The following is a 16,708-nucleotide window of genomic DNA, read 5'->3' on the forward strand; positions in this document are numbered from 1 at the left end:
GGTAGTCAGGCATCATTCAGCTTCTGGAAGACACTCAATGACAGGCTGGAGATGGAGGGAGGAATGGCTCCAAGCAAAGTAGCAGAGAAGGGCAGACAGCTGAAGGTCTGTGTGACGTGTGATGTGAGCAGAGTCTCCAGTGAGAAGGCAGAGGGGTGGTGCCCTTTGGCACCTATTTAGTTATAAAAGGTAATATCTCTAGACACACTGAGGGGTGGCCACACAGTGGGCACTGAGACTGATGAAACAAGACAGAGGAACGTAGAAAGAACGCCTGGGAGCAAGAGTTGCCAGGCGGCCACAGCAGCAGTTAACAGCAGTTCGGAGCTCAGCCTGGAAGAGACAGGTTTGCTCATGAGAAGAAGGTCTGGTGGGCCCATGCTCCTCAAGTGTGCAAGGACGACATCCACGTTGCTAAAAGGCATGACCACACAATATTTTGCACTTCATCTTAGCCAAAAGACAGAGAAGTGATCTCACCATACAACATTTTGGAGCTTGGACAAGCAGGTCCAAGTTTCTGAGGACGCCCCAGGCCGGGTCCCTAGCTACGTGGCAGGCCCCGATCAGGACGGATATGATCTGGTGGAGGCATTGAGTGGAAGGCCAGGCTGGAGTCCCTGCTGGAGATAGCCTTGGAAGTCACTGTTTCATTCGCAGCTCTTTTCAGCCATCTGCTGAAGACTCTTGGAAAAGTCTGTTGGGCGTTCATTTTGCATCAACAAGTTTTCCATTTGATTGGTTCTAGCATTTCATTTTCTCAGCAGTGAACCCCTGGCTCACCTGAGGATAGCAGAAGAATTTTGGGGTTTTTGTTTTTTTTGGTGCCTGAACTTGAGCAAATGTTGGAGCTGAGGTCAGGGGGTGGGTGCCAGTCCCAGCCTGAATGGCTTCCTGGGCTTCTGCTACAATGTCCTGGCTTTTGAATTTTCATCAGGTAAAAAGCAGTGGAGTTGCCATTGTGAAGGACCTAAGAGGTTCCCATTAGGAAGAGGAGGCCTCACTGGAAGCTTCTCCATCAAGGCGGGCAGGCAGGGATGAAATGAATTCCTGGGGGATGGTGGAGTGGGTTTGCTGTGCAATGGACGCCTGTCCCCTTATTTTATCCTGCACAGGATTTTAATTCTATTTATAACAGAGATGCCATTGCAAGGGTGGTTCTGTGGAGAATGGTCAGATATTAAGTAAACTTGGAGAAAAGAGGGCCTGAGGTCCTGTCAGCAGAAACCCCACCCTCCATTCACTAAGCCATCTTATTGGATGTCTTCTGTGTTGGGTGCCACCCCAGGTACTGGGTCCCAGCAATACCTCACAGAGATAGACAAACAGGGTGAGCAGAGCTCACAGTCAAGGGAGGCCCAGGGGGAGAGCGGAGGGTGTGGGGAGTGGAGGGGAGAGGAGAGAGCAGGTCCCAGGAGCCGAGGCGGAGCAGGACAGTAATAATTAACAAGTAGGCTGGCGTCCTTCAGAAGTTACGACACACCTTCAGACATCCAGACCCTGGGAGTTTCTGCCACGCCACACACTTGAGGTTGAAAGGGGGGTCGGGTACCTGGGGACACTGGAGTCACTGGGCTGGGGATGTTGGGGTCCACCCAGAGATTTCATTTCTACCCTTTAATCAAGGGCACGGAAAAAAGTGTGTTTTTCTACCAGTGTGGGTTCTTCGTTCTATTTCTATGAAAAGGAGGTGGAGTGCTGCATATCCAGCTGTCAGGCACTTTCTGGGCCCCGGCCGTGCTTGGTTAGCTCTGGGCCTGCTCCCTCCTCACATGCGTTGGGAACAGCCACGCAGACCTGCCACTTACTGTATGACCTCGGGTGGGTCATCTCACCCCTCTGACCCTGTTTCCTCATCTGAGCAAAAGAGACAAAGCCCCCTCAGGGGGTTTTTTCACGACTAAGTGAAGAATTGATGGGAAATGTTTAGCACAGCAAGGAGATTTGACCCAACCCATGTGAGCTGTTATTACAGTTTCCTGCAGTACAAAACTTTTCCTTCATCATAATCTTGGGCCAAGTTTAGTTTGGAGAGATCAGCAAATCAAGAATCTGGGCATAAAAAAAAAAAATCTAACAACTTTAAGAAATACATTGCAATTATGTAAAAATGTCAGTTGTGGGGAATTATTCATTTCTTGGTGGTTCTTGATAAATGCTGACCACTGTTTCTTACACGTGTTCCTGGGTGGCAGTGTTTTTCCTTTGCTGACTTTTGGCGTGTTGCCATTGTCAACAGCACCAGGAAAGAACAGATTGGAAGGGATTCCTGTTTAGAAGTTTAGTTTGATGTTCTGTGAACCCAAGTGTTACAAACTTGATTCCTCCCTTTCATAAAACATACATTTCAAAATTCTCTGGTGGAATAAGATGGGAGTGCCTTAGCCGAAATAATGTACTCATGTTACAGCGTGAGTTCCACCTGTCAGGTATTGGCTGTCAGGTATTATTCTCTTCCCTTGAAACCTGGTTAGTCTACAGATGGTTGCGTAAACAGGGTTCTCTGTGTGAGGTTTTTGAACACAGGTCTCCTTTCATGTGTAACTGGACATGCTGTTTGTAAAAACAGAAAGTTTATTTTCCCAGTGCCCCATGAAAGTTTGTAATTCCTGGAGGAGTGACTCCCATGTTGGAAGTTTCCTTTAGGATCTTAGTGTCCCCTCTGTGAATTTACTTAGGTTTTACCTGACATGTAAGTGTCTGCATTAGAAATCTAGCAGGCTCCCCCATTTGTGTTCTTGCGTCAATTAAGGCTGCTGCAGGAAGCTTTGGCCAGTAGAGACGAGGGTTGGGCATTAGTAACCTTGGATTCAGGGAAGATTATGAGTCCTTCTTAGGGGTGTCACCTGGGGCGAATCAATGTTTATGGCATTCTGTCCTTATTTGTGAAATAAGAAGTTCCAATTAGAAGATAACCAAGGTTCATCTGATCTCAGAATCTAGGATTCCACAGCACTTGAGAGTTACAAGTGTTATTTCATTATTGTAACTGTTTTTCCAAATACAGTTTTCAAGTTTAGGTTAAGTTAGTTACTAGTGGGTCCAATGTACAATTTGGGGGGTGGGATTGGGGGGAACTAACTGAAAGAACAATCCAGAAATAAAGATATGTTTAAACTCTTCCATTGGCTCTTAGCAAATCTTCAGAGCCTCCATTCTGAGGACTTGGGTTAGATTTTGGTTTTGAAGGGCACACATCCCACTTGGGTTGCGGACCTGGCACACTGGGTGGTCCTGCCCCCTCTCTCTTCCTTTTGATGACAGATAAAAACAGAGTCACCCCCTCTTCTCTATTTTTGAAATAAAAAGAAATTGGGCGAATTATGAGGGTCAATATACTATTCCTTTCTTTTTAAAACATTGTTCACCTGTCTTTGATGCTGCTAAGATAGAAACCCATTTTTCAGGGCTGACTTCAGGTGCAATCACTCCCACATTTCCTAACATAATGGTGGTCTTCTTAAGTTTAGCTCCTGCGGTGCTTGGTCTCACCTTTAGCTGTCCTGAAGAAGCGGGAATGCCCCAGAAAGATGAGCTGGGATGTGGGGGGGACTCGGACAGAGGGACGTGTGTTCTGGGAAAACCAACCACAAAGCCTCACCACTTACTCCCTGGTCCACAGCCTCCGAGTCCGTGTATGTGGTCTCCTTGCGGTCCATGAACTCCCAGGGGCAGAGCCAGCCAGTCTACAGGGCCGCCCTAACAAAGCGGAAGATTTCAGGTACGTTTCTAAGGACGCATTCGGACAACCAGGGTCTAGTGTGAATGCCGTGTTGCTCCCAAATGATGGTGGCTGGGTGGCGAAGTCCATGGATTTTCTGGAGTGTAAAGGAAATAGCAGGGTGGACTTGGTCACATTTTGGATACAGGTGTGTTTCTTTTGTGCTCAGAGGCGAGAGTGCTCTTGTGATGAAATACATTTCTCTTTACATTTTGAATGTCTGCACTGTGCAGTAGATTTGCCATGACAATAAAATCTTTAAAAAAAAAAAAAAAAAAAGCAGACAGACGTTTGTTCCATTTAAAGGCACAGACTTATCCATGCAGAAGCTGCCCCTGGTGACAGTGTGAACAGAGAAGAGTAGGTATAGACAGGGTGGCGTGCAAGATATGCACTCAAACCTCATTTCAGCCAAAATTGCATAAGAATGTCATTGAGAAGAGTAACAAAGATGCAGTAGTGGCTTGCTGATAGCCTGACCACTGGTCATGTGCTATGGATATTTTTTCCACATGCTTTCACAGATGTTTTTTATATTACTCACATATCAGCAAATGACATATACCTTTGCTGGATCATGTCCCTTTTTTAAAGAGGCAACCTATTGCACAATTATTTTCATGAATTCTCAACTTATTTTTAATTATAATTTTATATTATGTAATATAAGTATATTATTATATATTGTAATTTTGTACATATATATATATTTGCATTGTATAACAGAAGTCCCACATACATGATGTTTCATTTTTTAAAATTCATTAATTGCTGCTCTTGAAGTTTCTATGTCACGTTTCAAACAGGTTTACTATTTCCATCTTCCCCTAGTTGTAGTAAAAGATGGTTCCTGAAAAGTGAAAAGAAAAAACAAAACAAAAAGCGCAAGAGGCTCAAAAGCAAAATTGAGATATCTTATGAGTCTCAATTCATGTTAGAGCTTGAACAAAAACTGTAAGCTATGTGACTGGAATGTATTCTGTTGGAAAGTGGCTGACTGAGTTCTAGTTTGTGTCAGAATATGACTTGGAATCACACGCTCTAGAATGTGAGGACATTGAGCCCAACATGATTCGGGCAGCTGTTTGAACCAGAATTTTCATTTCATGCCGTGATTGCCAAGGAAATGCTCTGACTCCAGCTTTTCCTCCCGAAGCTTTGCTTCCCATAAAAAAAATGTATTACTTCCCAAACAGTTGCAGTGTATACTGAGAAAACATGGAGTTACTTGGAGTATCTTTGACAAAAACAAAGCATCCTTTTTATACTGTCCTTTATGTCAAATGAGTTGGGCAGCTTTTCAAGTGAACTGCCCGTTTCTTAGTGTTTAAGACGGGCAAGAGTAAAGATTTTGTTTTTTCTATTACATTGACCAATCAAATAATTGCTTAACATTCTATTCATTTCATTTTATCTACGTTAAGCATAAGCAATTTAAAAATTGTAGAGGGTGAATTATAAATTCTGGAGGCTCGAGGAGCTCAGGGCAGAGCCTATTGTTAGACACAGCCTTTCCATGCGTCCCCTTGTTGTTGCAGAAGAGGATGAACTGGACGTACCTGAAGACATCAATGTCCGGATTATGTCATCCCAGTCAGTGCTTGTAGCCTGGGTGGATCCTGTTTTGGAAAAACAGAAGAAAGTTGTTGCATCAAGGTACTTTTCCTTAATTCTTCATCTTTCTTTTATGTATGAAAGATGGGATTTTTCTGGCCCTGAAGAGATGTGTATAAGAGTGATTTGATTTTCTGACATATGTGAATGCTGGCCTCTTTTCTAGCTGCAGTAGACTATCCTACGGCAATCTAGCTAATCCTGAATGTGGTCATACATTTCCCACAGATCAGATGCTGCCCGGGCCTCATGTGTTATGCACACAGTGGGACCTCACATCTCACTTGCTCAGTTTTACCTGGTGTCTGGAAATGTCCTGGATTCCATTTCTTTCTTTGCCTCATTAGTGCTCTATTCATATGCAGAGGCTATGGCCCACCTGAGGGGGAGTCCTACCCTTCCTTTTGTTATCCAGGACTAGTGGCAGCATGAAGGCTCTTGTGTAGAGCGGTGGGCATTGCTCAAATGCCTACACATAGTAGTTCCTCTCTTTTTTTAGACTTTTTTTTAACTTTTATTTTATTTAAGTGTGTTTTTCCAGGACCCATCAGCTCCAAGTCAAGTAGTTGTTTCAATCTAGCTGTGGAGGGTGCAGCTCGAAGTGGCCCAGGAGGGGATCAAACCAGCAACCTAGTTGTTAAGAGCACCGCGCTCTAACCAACTGAGCTCACCGGCTGCCCCCAAGTAGTTCCTCTTGAGATGTTCTTCAAGCACCAGATTGCTTCATGTCCAGCTCATCTGTGCATAACAAAATGAATTGTATTTTTTCTTAAGCCATGACATTATGCTATTCTGGTTTTTATATTGGTTTGCAATAGCAACAGAGGAAAAACCAGTTATAAGGTTAAAATAATTTTTGTGTTAAAAAGGCCACTGGTGAACAGCATTTCTAGTTAGTGGTAGGTTAATATAGTCATCAAAATCTTACGTGTTAAATGACTGAATAGTTTATATAGGCAAGAGACAACCAAAGATTTGGTGGCCTAATCATTAGGTATTAATTTTGAACCTTTTCTATACTCACCAGGAAAAGTGAATGTACTTTAAAAAAATGAATGGACCATAATGCTGAGAATGTATTATATATATATATATATAATACATTATATATTATATATATATTAATATTATATATTAATATATTAAATATTATATATTATTATATTAAATATTATATATATATAATATTATATATATAAAATATTATATATATATATATATATATATATATATATATATATATATATATATATATATATACACACACACACACACACACACACATATATATATATATATATATATATATATATATATATATGATTAATCATATATATACATATGATTAAATGTAGTTTCTGTCGTTGCCTGCTAGTAACAAAAGACATCTGCTTTTTTTGAAAGACGTGTGAAGGTTCATAATGTTTCTCTCCCGAGCCATATGGTCTCCCCAACACAAAGTGTTCCTGAACCAGTGGACTTTGCTTTCTGACATCTTGATGAAAGCAAGAGGGCTTGAGTTTTCTTAGGAGAACTCTTGTGTTAATAGGTGTGCCACGTCTGCAGTGGAAGTCTTATCCTGACTTCCTGCTGTGATGAACAACACATTTTAAATGCATCAAACGCTTTGCACCGCAAAGTGCCCACAAAGACCATTTCTTGGGAAAGGACTCCAGTGAATGGCGTCTGCAGTGCTCCGAGTGTTGAGGTCCTGTGTCTGGGGTTGTGGGATACTGCCATGTTTGGTCACGCCATGTTTCCCTCCTTGATAGTCACCCGTTCCTCCATCCTGCTGCGTTTGTTACACATTTTTGCTCCTTGTCATGGTAATAACTCCACTCAAAACCACATACTGCCTCCTTCTCCCTGCCCCAAACCTATCAGAAACATGCCTGATTTAGTGTTTTTGTCTTTTCTGGAAAGCCCAGATACTTTGGGCCACTTCTGATTCTTAACATCGCCCATTTTACAGCACACACATCCACAAACACACTCACAAATGCACACACATCCCTGATAAGGCACTTGCCTCATCAAAGCTGTTCCCCTTCTCCCCTTCTCCTTCTGACTCTCTGCCTCAGCTTTTGAGCAGTAAGACTTTTGGTCTTGAAAAGACACTAAGCTCCATCTTCCCGGGTCTGCTTTAAACGCCTTTGCCTAGAACTTCAGTAGATTCTTTGAGCCAATAACATAGTCAAAAGTGTAGATTTTTCTCCTCTTTGATTTCCTGACTTACCTCCCAAAGCCATCACTTCTGGGGAAGGAGAAAGATCAAGCAATCTAGCGTTCACTTACAGAGAAGTAGCACCCGGGTGCATTGTCGCCTTTTGTTTTCTTACAGACATTACACCGTGCGCTATCGAGAAAAGGGGGAACTGGCAAGGTGGGATTACAAGCAGGTCTCCAACAGACGCGTGTTGATTGAGAACTTGATTCCGGACACCATGTACGAATTTGCAGTCCGTATTTCACAGGGTGAAAGAGATGGCAAATGGAGTACATCTGTCTTCCAAAGAACACCAGAATCTGGTCTGTATTGAAAATGGCCTTTGGATTTTCAGTTTGGGAATACTCCTAAAATAAGATTCGAAGACAGTTTAAGAAGCTAATAGTGATAAAGGCCAGCACAGGCATTTTTCATAACATAACCTCAACCCTAAAAGTTGGTAGTGAACACAAAGGTGCTAAGGAACTATTTCCATGGGTGCACGTTCTGTCTGTCACTGGCCATTTTCATTAGCCCGTTACTCTGACACATGGAGCACATTGAATCCTAGTGTGGGGCATCCATGAATCACCACTGTATGCCTGAAGGCCCCCGCGGCACTCCAGGCATGTAGGGGAGACTCTTCTTTCCTTAGGCTGAGGTTGCATTTGATTCCAGGGGAAAATTTTGCTCTGTATCTAAGGTTAGTTATTTTCTTTTGAATTATGTCTCTATGCACTTTATTTAAAAACTGGGTTTTAGTCTTCTTTGTATAGTTCAATATTCAGCAATGATACAAATTCTGAATTCCTAAAAGCGTTCCTCTAGCTATGTCTAAGCTCAGCATATGAGTTGGTGACACAGATATAAATCAGTGTCTCATAAGGGCAAGTGTAGAATTTTCTCTCACATATAATAAAAATGAACACTGTAGCTCTTCAGGAAAACCTGTGAACGTGAGGACTGCATGTCATCAACTTTCAGAATATGCATGAGGGTATTTTTGACCCTTGGATCCTTGTCCCTTTTGTAGCTCCTACTACGGCTCCTGAAAACTTAAATGTCTGGCCCGTCAATGGCAAAAGTACAGCTGTCACGGTAGCGTGGGACGCACTGCCTGAGACCGAGGGGAAAGTGAAAGGTAGGACCTCGTTACTTAAAGTGTAAGGTGTTCACGGGTGTGAAGCGCCCCAGGTAGAGACGTGTACATTGACTCGGATAAACGCTGGTTCTAATCGCAGGCCTGGTGACTGCACAAGAAATAGGAAAGCAACATACGTGTAGGACGTGTTAACCCAGGGGACCAGGCTATTTCTTGAAGGGTTTTCACTGTCAGAAAGATCCAGGTAGTCACAAAGGTGACTTCACCTTCCCTACGTGCAGGAATTTGGTGCTGCTAGCAGGAGAGTTGTTTTTAATTGTATAAGTGTGACATCCTAACCTTTACCCACACAAATGACACCTTGTTTTTCACAGTGTGGGTCTTTTCGTTGTGCCAGTAAGATCACAGGAAGTAGGAATGAGCAGGAACCCCTTGGGACCATATATGTCTCAAACGGGACCATAAATATTTTTAATGGATTTGAAAACTCAAGTAATAAAATCAAATGGAAAAGGGAGTTTTTCCTATTTGTCAGCCTTTTAAATTAATTTTGGGGCAGTTCAGGGAAATACGACCTTACAATAGAAAGAAAGAATACTGTAGATTTAAAAAATAGAATAAAATATTTACAAATCATTAAATTAAAAAAGCAGTCTGTTAAGAATGCTAAATGAGAGCACAGATCTTTTCTTTTTAATGTAAAAACATTCAAGGAGCTTTCAGAAGTCTGTTGGAGACATTTTAAAGGGAAGCATTGAGGTGTTCCCCCCCCACCCCCCTACCCCCCCTACCCCCCACCCCCCCCCCACCCCGACATCTCCTACACTGATGTACCTAGCCTAAGAGTACTTTTCATGATTTCTCGATTTTGGAAGACAATTTTAAGTCTTCAGAAGCTATGAAATTTCGTGTCCAGAAATTATGAAAAGTTTGTGTAAGCTTAAAGAAATCCAGAAAATTGTCCCTAATCGTCTTTGAGACTTTCTTAATTGAAAAAAAAAAAGAATGAATGGTTCTCTCTCATATTCAACTGTCAGTTATCTTTGCTGACCTGTAAAGACATCTTTTCATGGAACAATAGAAGGAAGGTAGACAGACATGGATAGTCTTTTCTGAACTTAATGCTTTCTTACTTTCCAGTTTTTTTTTTTAAAGAATATATTATACTATTCTTGCTTGTTTTTTCAGAGGAATAAATTAGAAATAAACATAGAGAAGAAATATTTAGTTGGCCCCTTTAATCATTCTTTCTATGGCAATTGAACTTTGGCTCCTTCTGTATTAAGTGCTACTGATGCTGCAAAGGCTTCTGAACATTGAATAAAGACATTTTTTTGGCTGACTACTTCTTTTTGTTACAAAAAGTCGATTATTGCTCCGTTAAGTGACTTTATTATCGTGCTACTTATTTTCTTTCCCTCGCCCACGTCTTAGTTTATATTTATCTCTCTTTGGTAAAAGAAGCTGCCTGGTAGTCAATTCCATATTGCCAGAAATAATAATGGCTACTGGGTTTTTATGTCCAAAAGAACTCAGAGATCTTAACCCTGCCTTGGTAGTTTTCATAAAGGTGTAGTGGTGGAATTGAAGGTTCATAATTACACTGGGGCATTTTTTATGCATGAGAAATATAAAACACAATAGAAGCATATACTTTGACATGGTTAAATTTTTTCCAGATGAATTGAATCCATAAAGGAATCTGAATTACAAAATTTTTAGACAGTATGTTCTTTTAATTCTTACTTTTGACCACCACAAATGACTAGTTTCTTCATTTTCAATGAGAAAAGAATGCTGTTTTTTCCCCCAACAAATGCTGCAAAAGCATTTTTGGTTGAAAGTTTTAAAATGAATGTACTTTTAAAAGACGAGCTCTGAGGTAAAAGAAAAGCTCTCGCATGCTACTCCCCTGGGAAGGATGATAATTGCTTGGTTTTTCTGTGATTCTAATTATTTTTCTTGGTTAGCTTTTAGTCATACTCATTTGCCAAATTTTGTAAATCTTGTGTTCATTGGGAGGAAAATAGGGATACAGTTTTTAGTTGATGGTGAAAATTGTGCTTTAAAACATGGCTTCCTTATGTGACAGTGTTTCCATATAAACATACTGTAGAGATACATTAGGTGCTTGCATTGAATTTGCTATGATTTTCAATCAGGGGTGTTATATGTTTGTAGATATTGCCAATTAAAGATGGCAACATTAGATATTGCATTAATCTATTACTTAGCAACTTTTCCTCAATTTTGAATGCTGTGAAATATTCTTATCTGCATATATTAAGAACTTTTATAATTCCTACGAAAGTGAAATTATATTCCAAATGTGGAATTTAATTGGCTGAATGTGCAAATCAAAATAGCCCTGATTAATAAACTGGAACTCTTGAAGATAGCAGCAGCTATTCAGAATCAATTCCTAGCAGTTGTCATTTCTCTTTCCATGGTTTCTTCTAGGCAGGATATATTAATTCTGTCATAGCAAATTAGTATATAAATACAATGAAGCAAAAAACCCAAACACGGTGTCATTATCTTTGGTAAATTGTATGAAGACTGGCCTCTTGGGTTCCCTATGTTGGACTCGCTGAGAATGGACAATTGCCAGCTCATTAACTACGGAGCCCTGTCCGGTAGCGTGAGTGAATGCGTGTTCATGGTCTCCTAGATCTTTATGCTCCGGCTGCTGACTTGGCGTGCATTGCTAGAGTATTCATCTTAGTAATGCACGTTCTAATTCATCCTGCCCATACAGTCTGTCTGCTGGACACAGGACTGTTTTCAGTTTCCTCCTTCCAACCGTCTGCCAAATCATTTCAGAATACATTCTTTCATACGCCCCGGCTCTCAAGCCATTTGGAGCAAAGTCCCTCACCTACCCTGGAGAGACAACTTCTGCCCTAGTGGATGGTCTGCAGCCTGGGGAACGCTATCTTTTCAAAATCCGGGCCGCAAACCGGAGAGGAATGGGGCCTCACTCCAAAGCCTTCATTGTCGCTATGCCAACAAGTAAGCATTTTGTGTTTGCGTCTCTCTCCTATCTCTCTTTTTGCTAATTGTGGTATGTTACTACGAATCATGGCTCTTGGGTTTAGAACTGCTCCATTGATGATTTTTTTGGCTAAGTTTACATATTGATTTCTAAAATACCGTTATAGTCCCTTTAGAAATTATCTCCCCAAAGACTGAAATGTTACTGATTGCCAATAACATTAATTACTACTACCATATAACAATAACATACATGTATGAATTATGTGAGTAAGCTTATGTCACTGTGTAATTTGGGGTTTATGATGACAGGGAAAGGACAGTTTTATAAAGATAATGTGACACTTTCAGTTGTTAGTTCTCTTCAATTTCTAAATAGCATTTAAAATGCTTAGCTTGTATTCCATTATTATGGAGTGCAGCTTTACTCAGAAAAAAAATTCAATTATCTTGTTTATCTGATCAGTATCAAAACCAAGCAGGTAAATAAAATCCAAAAATAGAGTGGGGCATTTCTTTGGACTGTGATTTCCTTTCTGCTTCCTCACATTTACACCAGATATTAGTAGTTCTCTCCTTCGTTGCATACGGTGAGGACCCCCGGTACTGCAATCTTAAACAGTTCTGTCCTGGAAAAAACTGAAATAGATGAAGTTTGCTCCTTCTGGGTGCCCCACTGCTATATAAAGTCCCCTCCCTGACAGCATCTCTTTCCTCATTTAATCCTGCTCTCAAGAAAATGTATATTGTAGGGTACATTAATAGAATGTTTTGCCTACCTCAGGATTCTTTTTTATTTTGGGCATAGCTTTGGAATTACAAATGCATCCATTATTAAAGCGATTTGAATAGAGAAGGAGGAAGCAAGTAAAGACACGTTAAGGAGAATAGGAAACTTTTTGTAATGCTTCAAAAATTACAAACTTGTTGCTCACCTCAGTCACTTGCCAGTCAAACACAACCCCTCCCCTGCCTGCCCATATCATTATGAGTATAGATCATTTAACATTTGGTACCAGGCGTCTATGTATTTCTTGCCTACATTGTTAAGAACAGCCGTAATGCATTTGTAACATATTGATAATTAGTTTTAAGAAAATGCTATGCTTTTGTAAAATCAATGGATTAGTTCAAAGTACACATTTGAGAATTCCTTTAAATAATAGGCTGGGACATAACCTGATTCAATTTATAGGAAGTCAATTTACACATATTTTCTAGAACTACATCTATTACTTAAAGCAAAATAGGACTTTAAAAGGGATTGCAATCATTGGGAAAATAAGTGTCCAATGTCCTAAAGAATCAGAAGTCATCAATCACAATCACCATTTTTAAACGCCTCCATGCCCTCATCTTAACTACTCCCTTTCTGTTGCACAACTTTCAAAACTCTTCTTTGACGGCAAATTCTTCAAAATCTATTCCAGCCAGTACCAGTGGGTCCGACGTTGAAGTTCAGCAGAAAACAGACACAGAGGAGAAGTGGAGACCCAGAAAACCCGAGCCTCCCTCATCTTCCCCCCAAACGCCAGCGTCCTCAAAACATACTCATGTGCCGGTTTCTCCTCGAGGTAGAAATGTCAAGAACCCTCTTCTTGACTTGAAGAACAAAATATTGACCAATGGTGGGGTGCCCAGAAAATCTCAGCTTCATCCTAAGCCTGAAGGGTTGGAGCTTCAGTCGACAGAGCTCACGGATGAGGAGGCGCTGGATTCCCAAGGGGACCTGCCAACGTCACCCTCAGAGACCCAGGACCAGAAGCGACAGCAGAGGCCACCAAGCAGATCTGTCCAACCGGTCCTTGCTTCTGGAAGGACTCCAGTGAGGGCCCGCACGCCAGTGCGAAAGGAAGGCTTAGATAAGTCTGGTTCCTCGCTGCCCTCCCCCTGGGCCTCGGCTGCTTCTGTTCGGCACACACCCACTGAGGGCAGCCCCCAGGGCTCTGCCAACCTGCCTTCCAGCTCTGCTGATAATGACTCACTGGACCAAGAGGCTGAAGAGCCAGCCGCAGGCTCCCTTCACCCCAAGGATGCCTCTTCCAAGCATCTTCGGCCCAAGAGCACAGCCTCCGCTCGGCCAGCCTTGGGGCCCAGCCGCCACCCGGCCTCCAGTACTGTGCGGGACAGAAACCCCGCGCACCATGGTGCAAAACCAGCCTTGCCGGCTCGGAGAGCACCCCATTCTGAGGTTGGAGAGGAAAATTCAAGTGCTTCGACCCCACGCTTGAGACTTGCTCCACCTCATGGGGGGTCATCTCGGCTGCTGCCCACGGAACCACACCCCGGGTCTCCGCTCTCCAGGGGCTGGAAGGACCATCATGATGCCCTAGCTGCCAAGTCCGATGTGCCATCACGCCCTACCAAGGCTTCCTCTGTGTCTTCGCGTCTCTCCTCAAGGACACAGGTCCCTGAGAGAGCAGATACCTCTGATGGCAACAGTGACAATGACGCAGAAGATGAAGGGAGGCAGGACGAGGCCACTGCCCCGACGCCTCGGGCCCGGCTGCCTGCAGGTGCCCCTGTCTCTGGACATTTCAATTTGCACAGAAACAAGCCCTTTGCTGCCCATGGTAGATACCCGAACAGGTTTGGCAGTGGCCGAGGACCCAGGTTACAGTCCTCCAGCTCCCCGCTGTCCACCATGTCCCCCCGAGTTCACTCAAGAGGGAATTCTCATCGAGCTTCTGACCTTAGGCGTGGCTTGGGTATCCATGGTGAGAACATAGAGGCAGAAGACGAAAAGCCACTTCCTGCCACCATCGTCAATGACCATGTGCCTTCCTCCTTCAGACAGCCAGCCTCCCGGGGCGTAAATCACCTACAAAGAGTCCCCCAGAGAGGAACGAGCCTTCCGCGGAAGGAGCCCTTGGCAGAGAACCCCAAATCCGCCGGGACCTGGGCAGGTGCGCACCCTCAGGACAGATCGCTGTCTTCTAAGGCTCAGGATGTACAACAGAGCACAGACGAGGCCGAGGGGGAGACTTCTCCCAAAACCCATCTGTCCCCTGCGCGGCTGCCCGCAGCGCAGTCACAGCACCACCGCGGGTCCAGCGCGCCCCAAAGGAAGCCTGTGCTCCCCCAGCCTGGGCGTCCCCACTCCTCGTACCAGGAAAGCACCTCCTCGGACCCTTCCACTTCCAGAGGCAGTCAGTCCCCACTCCTGGCGAGCTCCCGAGGGGTGGCCCCCACATCTCCCCAGAATCAGAACGAGGATTCTGAGAGCAGATACGGCGGAAACCATGACGACGACAGCACAGAAGCAGAGGCCCGAGGTGTGCGGCCGCCCGCACACTGGGCGCCGGCCAAGGACACCACCCCGTCCCTTCCCAAGCACAGGCAAGTGGGGGCTCCAGCAGGAAGCGCGGGGGACAGTCACCTCCGCAGACCACCAGGATCCTCCCTGAGGCCTAGCAGGCCCCACGCCCATGCCCGCACCAGGGTCCCGGCCAGAGCAGGGCCCCAGGCGGTGGGGAAGAAGGACGGGGCGGCGCAGGCCACACCGTTCAAGAGAGACCCTCTAACCTCTAAATCTCAGCAGTCGGTCTCAGCTGAGGAGGAGGACGAAGACGTGGGGTTTCTTAAAGGAGGAAAGGGTGAGGACCCTCTGTCTTCCTCTCTTTCAAAGTGGCGCTCCTCATCCGACCCCAGGGGCAGCAAATACGCGGATGGGAACGGCGCTAAGGAGACAGAGTCCACCTTTGTGCCTGCGCCCCCGAGAGGAAGCTCCCCCCAGGATGAGAACGCAACACCAGAGCAGCGACCTCCTCCACCTGCAGGCAGCTCCCCGAGAGCCTCGCACCTCCCCCCGCCCAGACATTCCCCTCGCGGCTCTGTCACTCCCAGTGCCCCTCTGGGCACCTATGCCCGGCCGCGGTACACCACCCGTGCCCCTCCGGTCTATTCGTCCACCACCCCCATGCTCTCCCTGCGCCAGCGCATGATGAACTCCAGGTTCCGGAACCCTCTCTCGCGCCAGCCTGTGAGATCCCCTTTCAGACAAGGTACTTGTTTTCAATTTAACATTTTCTTTACGGTTTTCAGTAGGGTTCGTAGCAATTCCTGAGAGCCTTCTAGGTTATGGAGCATCTCTTCGCCCAAGCTCGGTGGTAAGCGCTTTGCAGATGGGACGTGATTGCATTCTCTAACCATCTCGAGTTTGCATTGCTTTCAGGTGAGGAAGCCTGGGCTGAGGCACCTGAGCCATCTGCGGAGGTCAGACAGCTGTGGAGTGGCTGAGCTGCCGTTCCAATCCCCAACACTCGGGTTCCACAGCCCTCTGTCACTCCACTATCCCATTCTGCCTCTTTGAATTCCCCAACACAACCTCTTCATCTGTGAAAATGTGTCACGGCCATGATTTCAAACTCAGACTCCTGTATGTTAGGTTGTTAGTTGTTCACATGCCAGGGTACCTTTAAGGAATACAACAAGAAATTAAGTACCACCGGTGTAAGCTCGATCTTGTGCTTGTTGGTTCTGCGTATAAAACTCCCACTGCACATACCGTGGGGCAAACGCAAATGCCTTGGGTATGAATGAATTGCTTAGATGTTGCACTCAGTGAATGCTGTTTATTTTTTATTGATTATTATTATTTTTTAATAAATTTTACTGGGGAATATTGGGGAACAGTGTGTTTCTCCAGGGCTCATCAGCTCCAAGTCATTGTCCTTCAATCTAGTTGTGGAGGGCGCAGCTCAGCTCCAAGTCCAGTCACCAGAATTGAACTGGCAACCTTGTTGAGAATTGCACTCTAACCAACTGAACCATTCAGCCACCCCTCTGGCAGCTCAGAAGCAGCTCATTGTCTTCAGTCTAGTTGTGGAGGGTGCAGCTCACTGGCCCATGTGGGAATCAAACCGGCAACCCTGTTGTTCAGAGCTCACGCTCTAACCAACTAAGCCATCTGGCCGCCCTGTGAATGCTGTTTAAAACCTCCAGAAAATGCATGTTAAAGATGACTGTCACACAGAGTTGTAAACGGCAGATGTAGGACTTACACTGAGGGCTGAAGTTAGACGGCTATGGACTGGAGTCTACCTGGACCCCAGGGCAGGACCCTAGGCAT

General features: G+C 44.4%; 1 protein-coding gene across 2 annotated transcripts in view; it reads left to right on the forward strand.

Moving 5' to 3' along the window:
• FNDC1 (fibronectin type III domain containing 1) overlaps positions 1 to 16,708 on the forward strand; it is a 91,856-nt gene that overhangs the window by 43,588 nt on the left and 31,560 nt on the right. The window contains exons 6-12 of one of the 2 annotated variants that reach the window (XM_074333768.1): positions 3,623 to 3,721; positions 5,260 to 5,377; positions 7,677 to 7,864; positions 8,575 to 8,682; positions 11,467 to 11,655; positions 13,068 to 14,976; positions 15,289 to 15,641. In XM_074333768.1, the coding sequence (XP_074189869.1) occupies positions 3,623 to 3,721; positions 5,260 to 5,377; positions 7,677 to 7,864; positions 8,575 to 8,682; positions 11,467 to 11,655; positions 13,068 to 14,976; positions 15,289 to 15,641 (2,964 nt within the window). Of the gene's footprint in view, positions 1 to 3,622; positions 3,722 to 5,259; positions 5,378 to 7,676; positions 7,865 to 8,574; positions 8,683 to 11,466; positions 11,656 to 13,067; positions 15,642 to 16,708 lie in introns of both variants that reach the window. The other variant, XM_019749556.2, reaches the window with a different exon arrangement.

This window comes from Rhinolophus sinicus, linkage group LG05, assembly GCF_036562045.2.
Source record: "Rhinolophus sinicus isolate RSC01 linkage group LG05, ASM3656204v1, whole genome shotgun sequence".
NCBI lineage: Eukaryota > Metazoa > Chordata > Mammalia > Chiroptera > Rhinolophidae > Rhinolophus > Rhinolophus sinicus.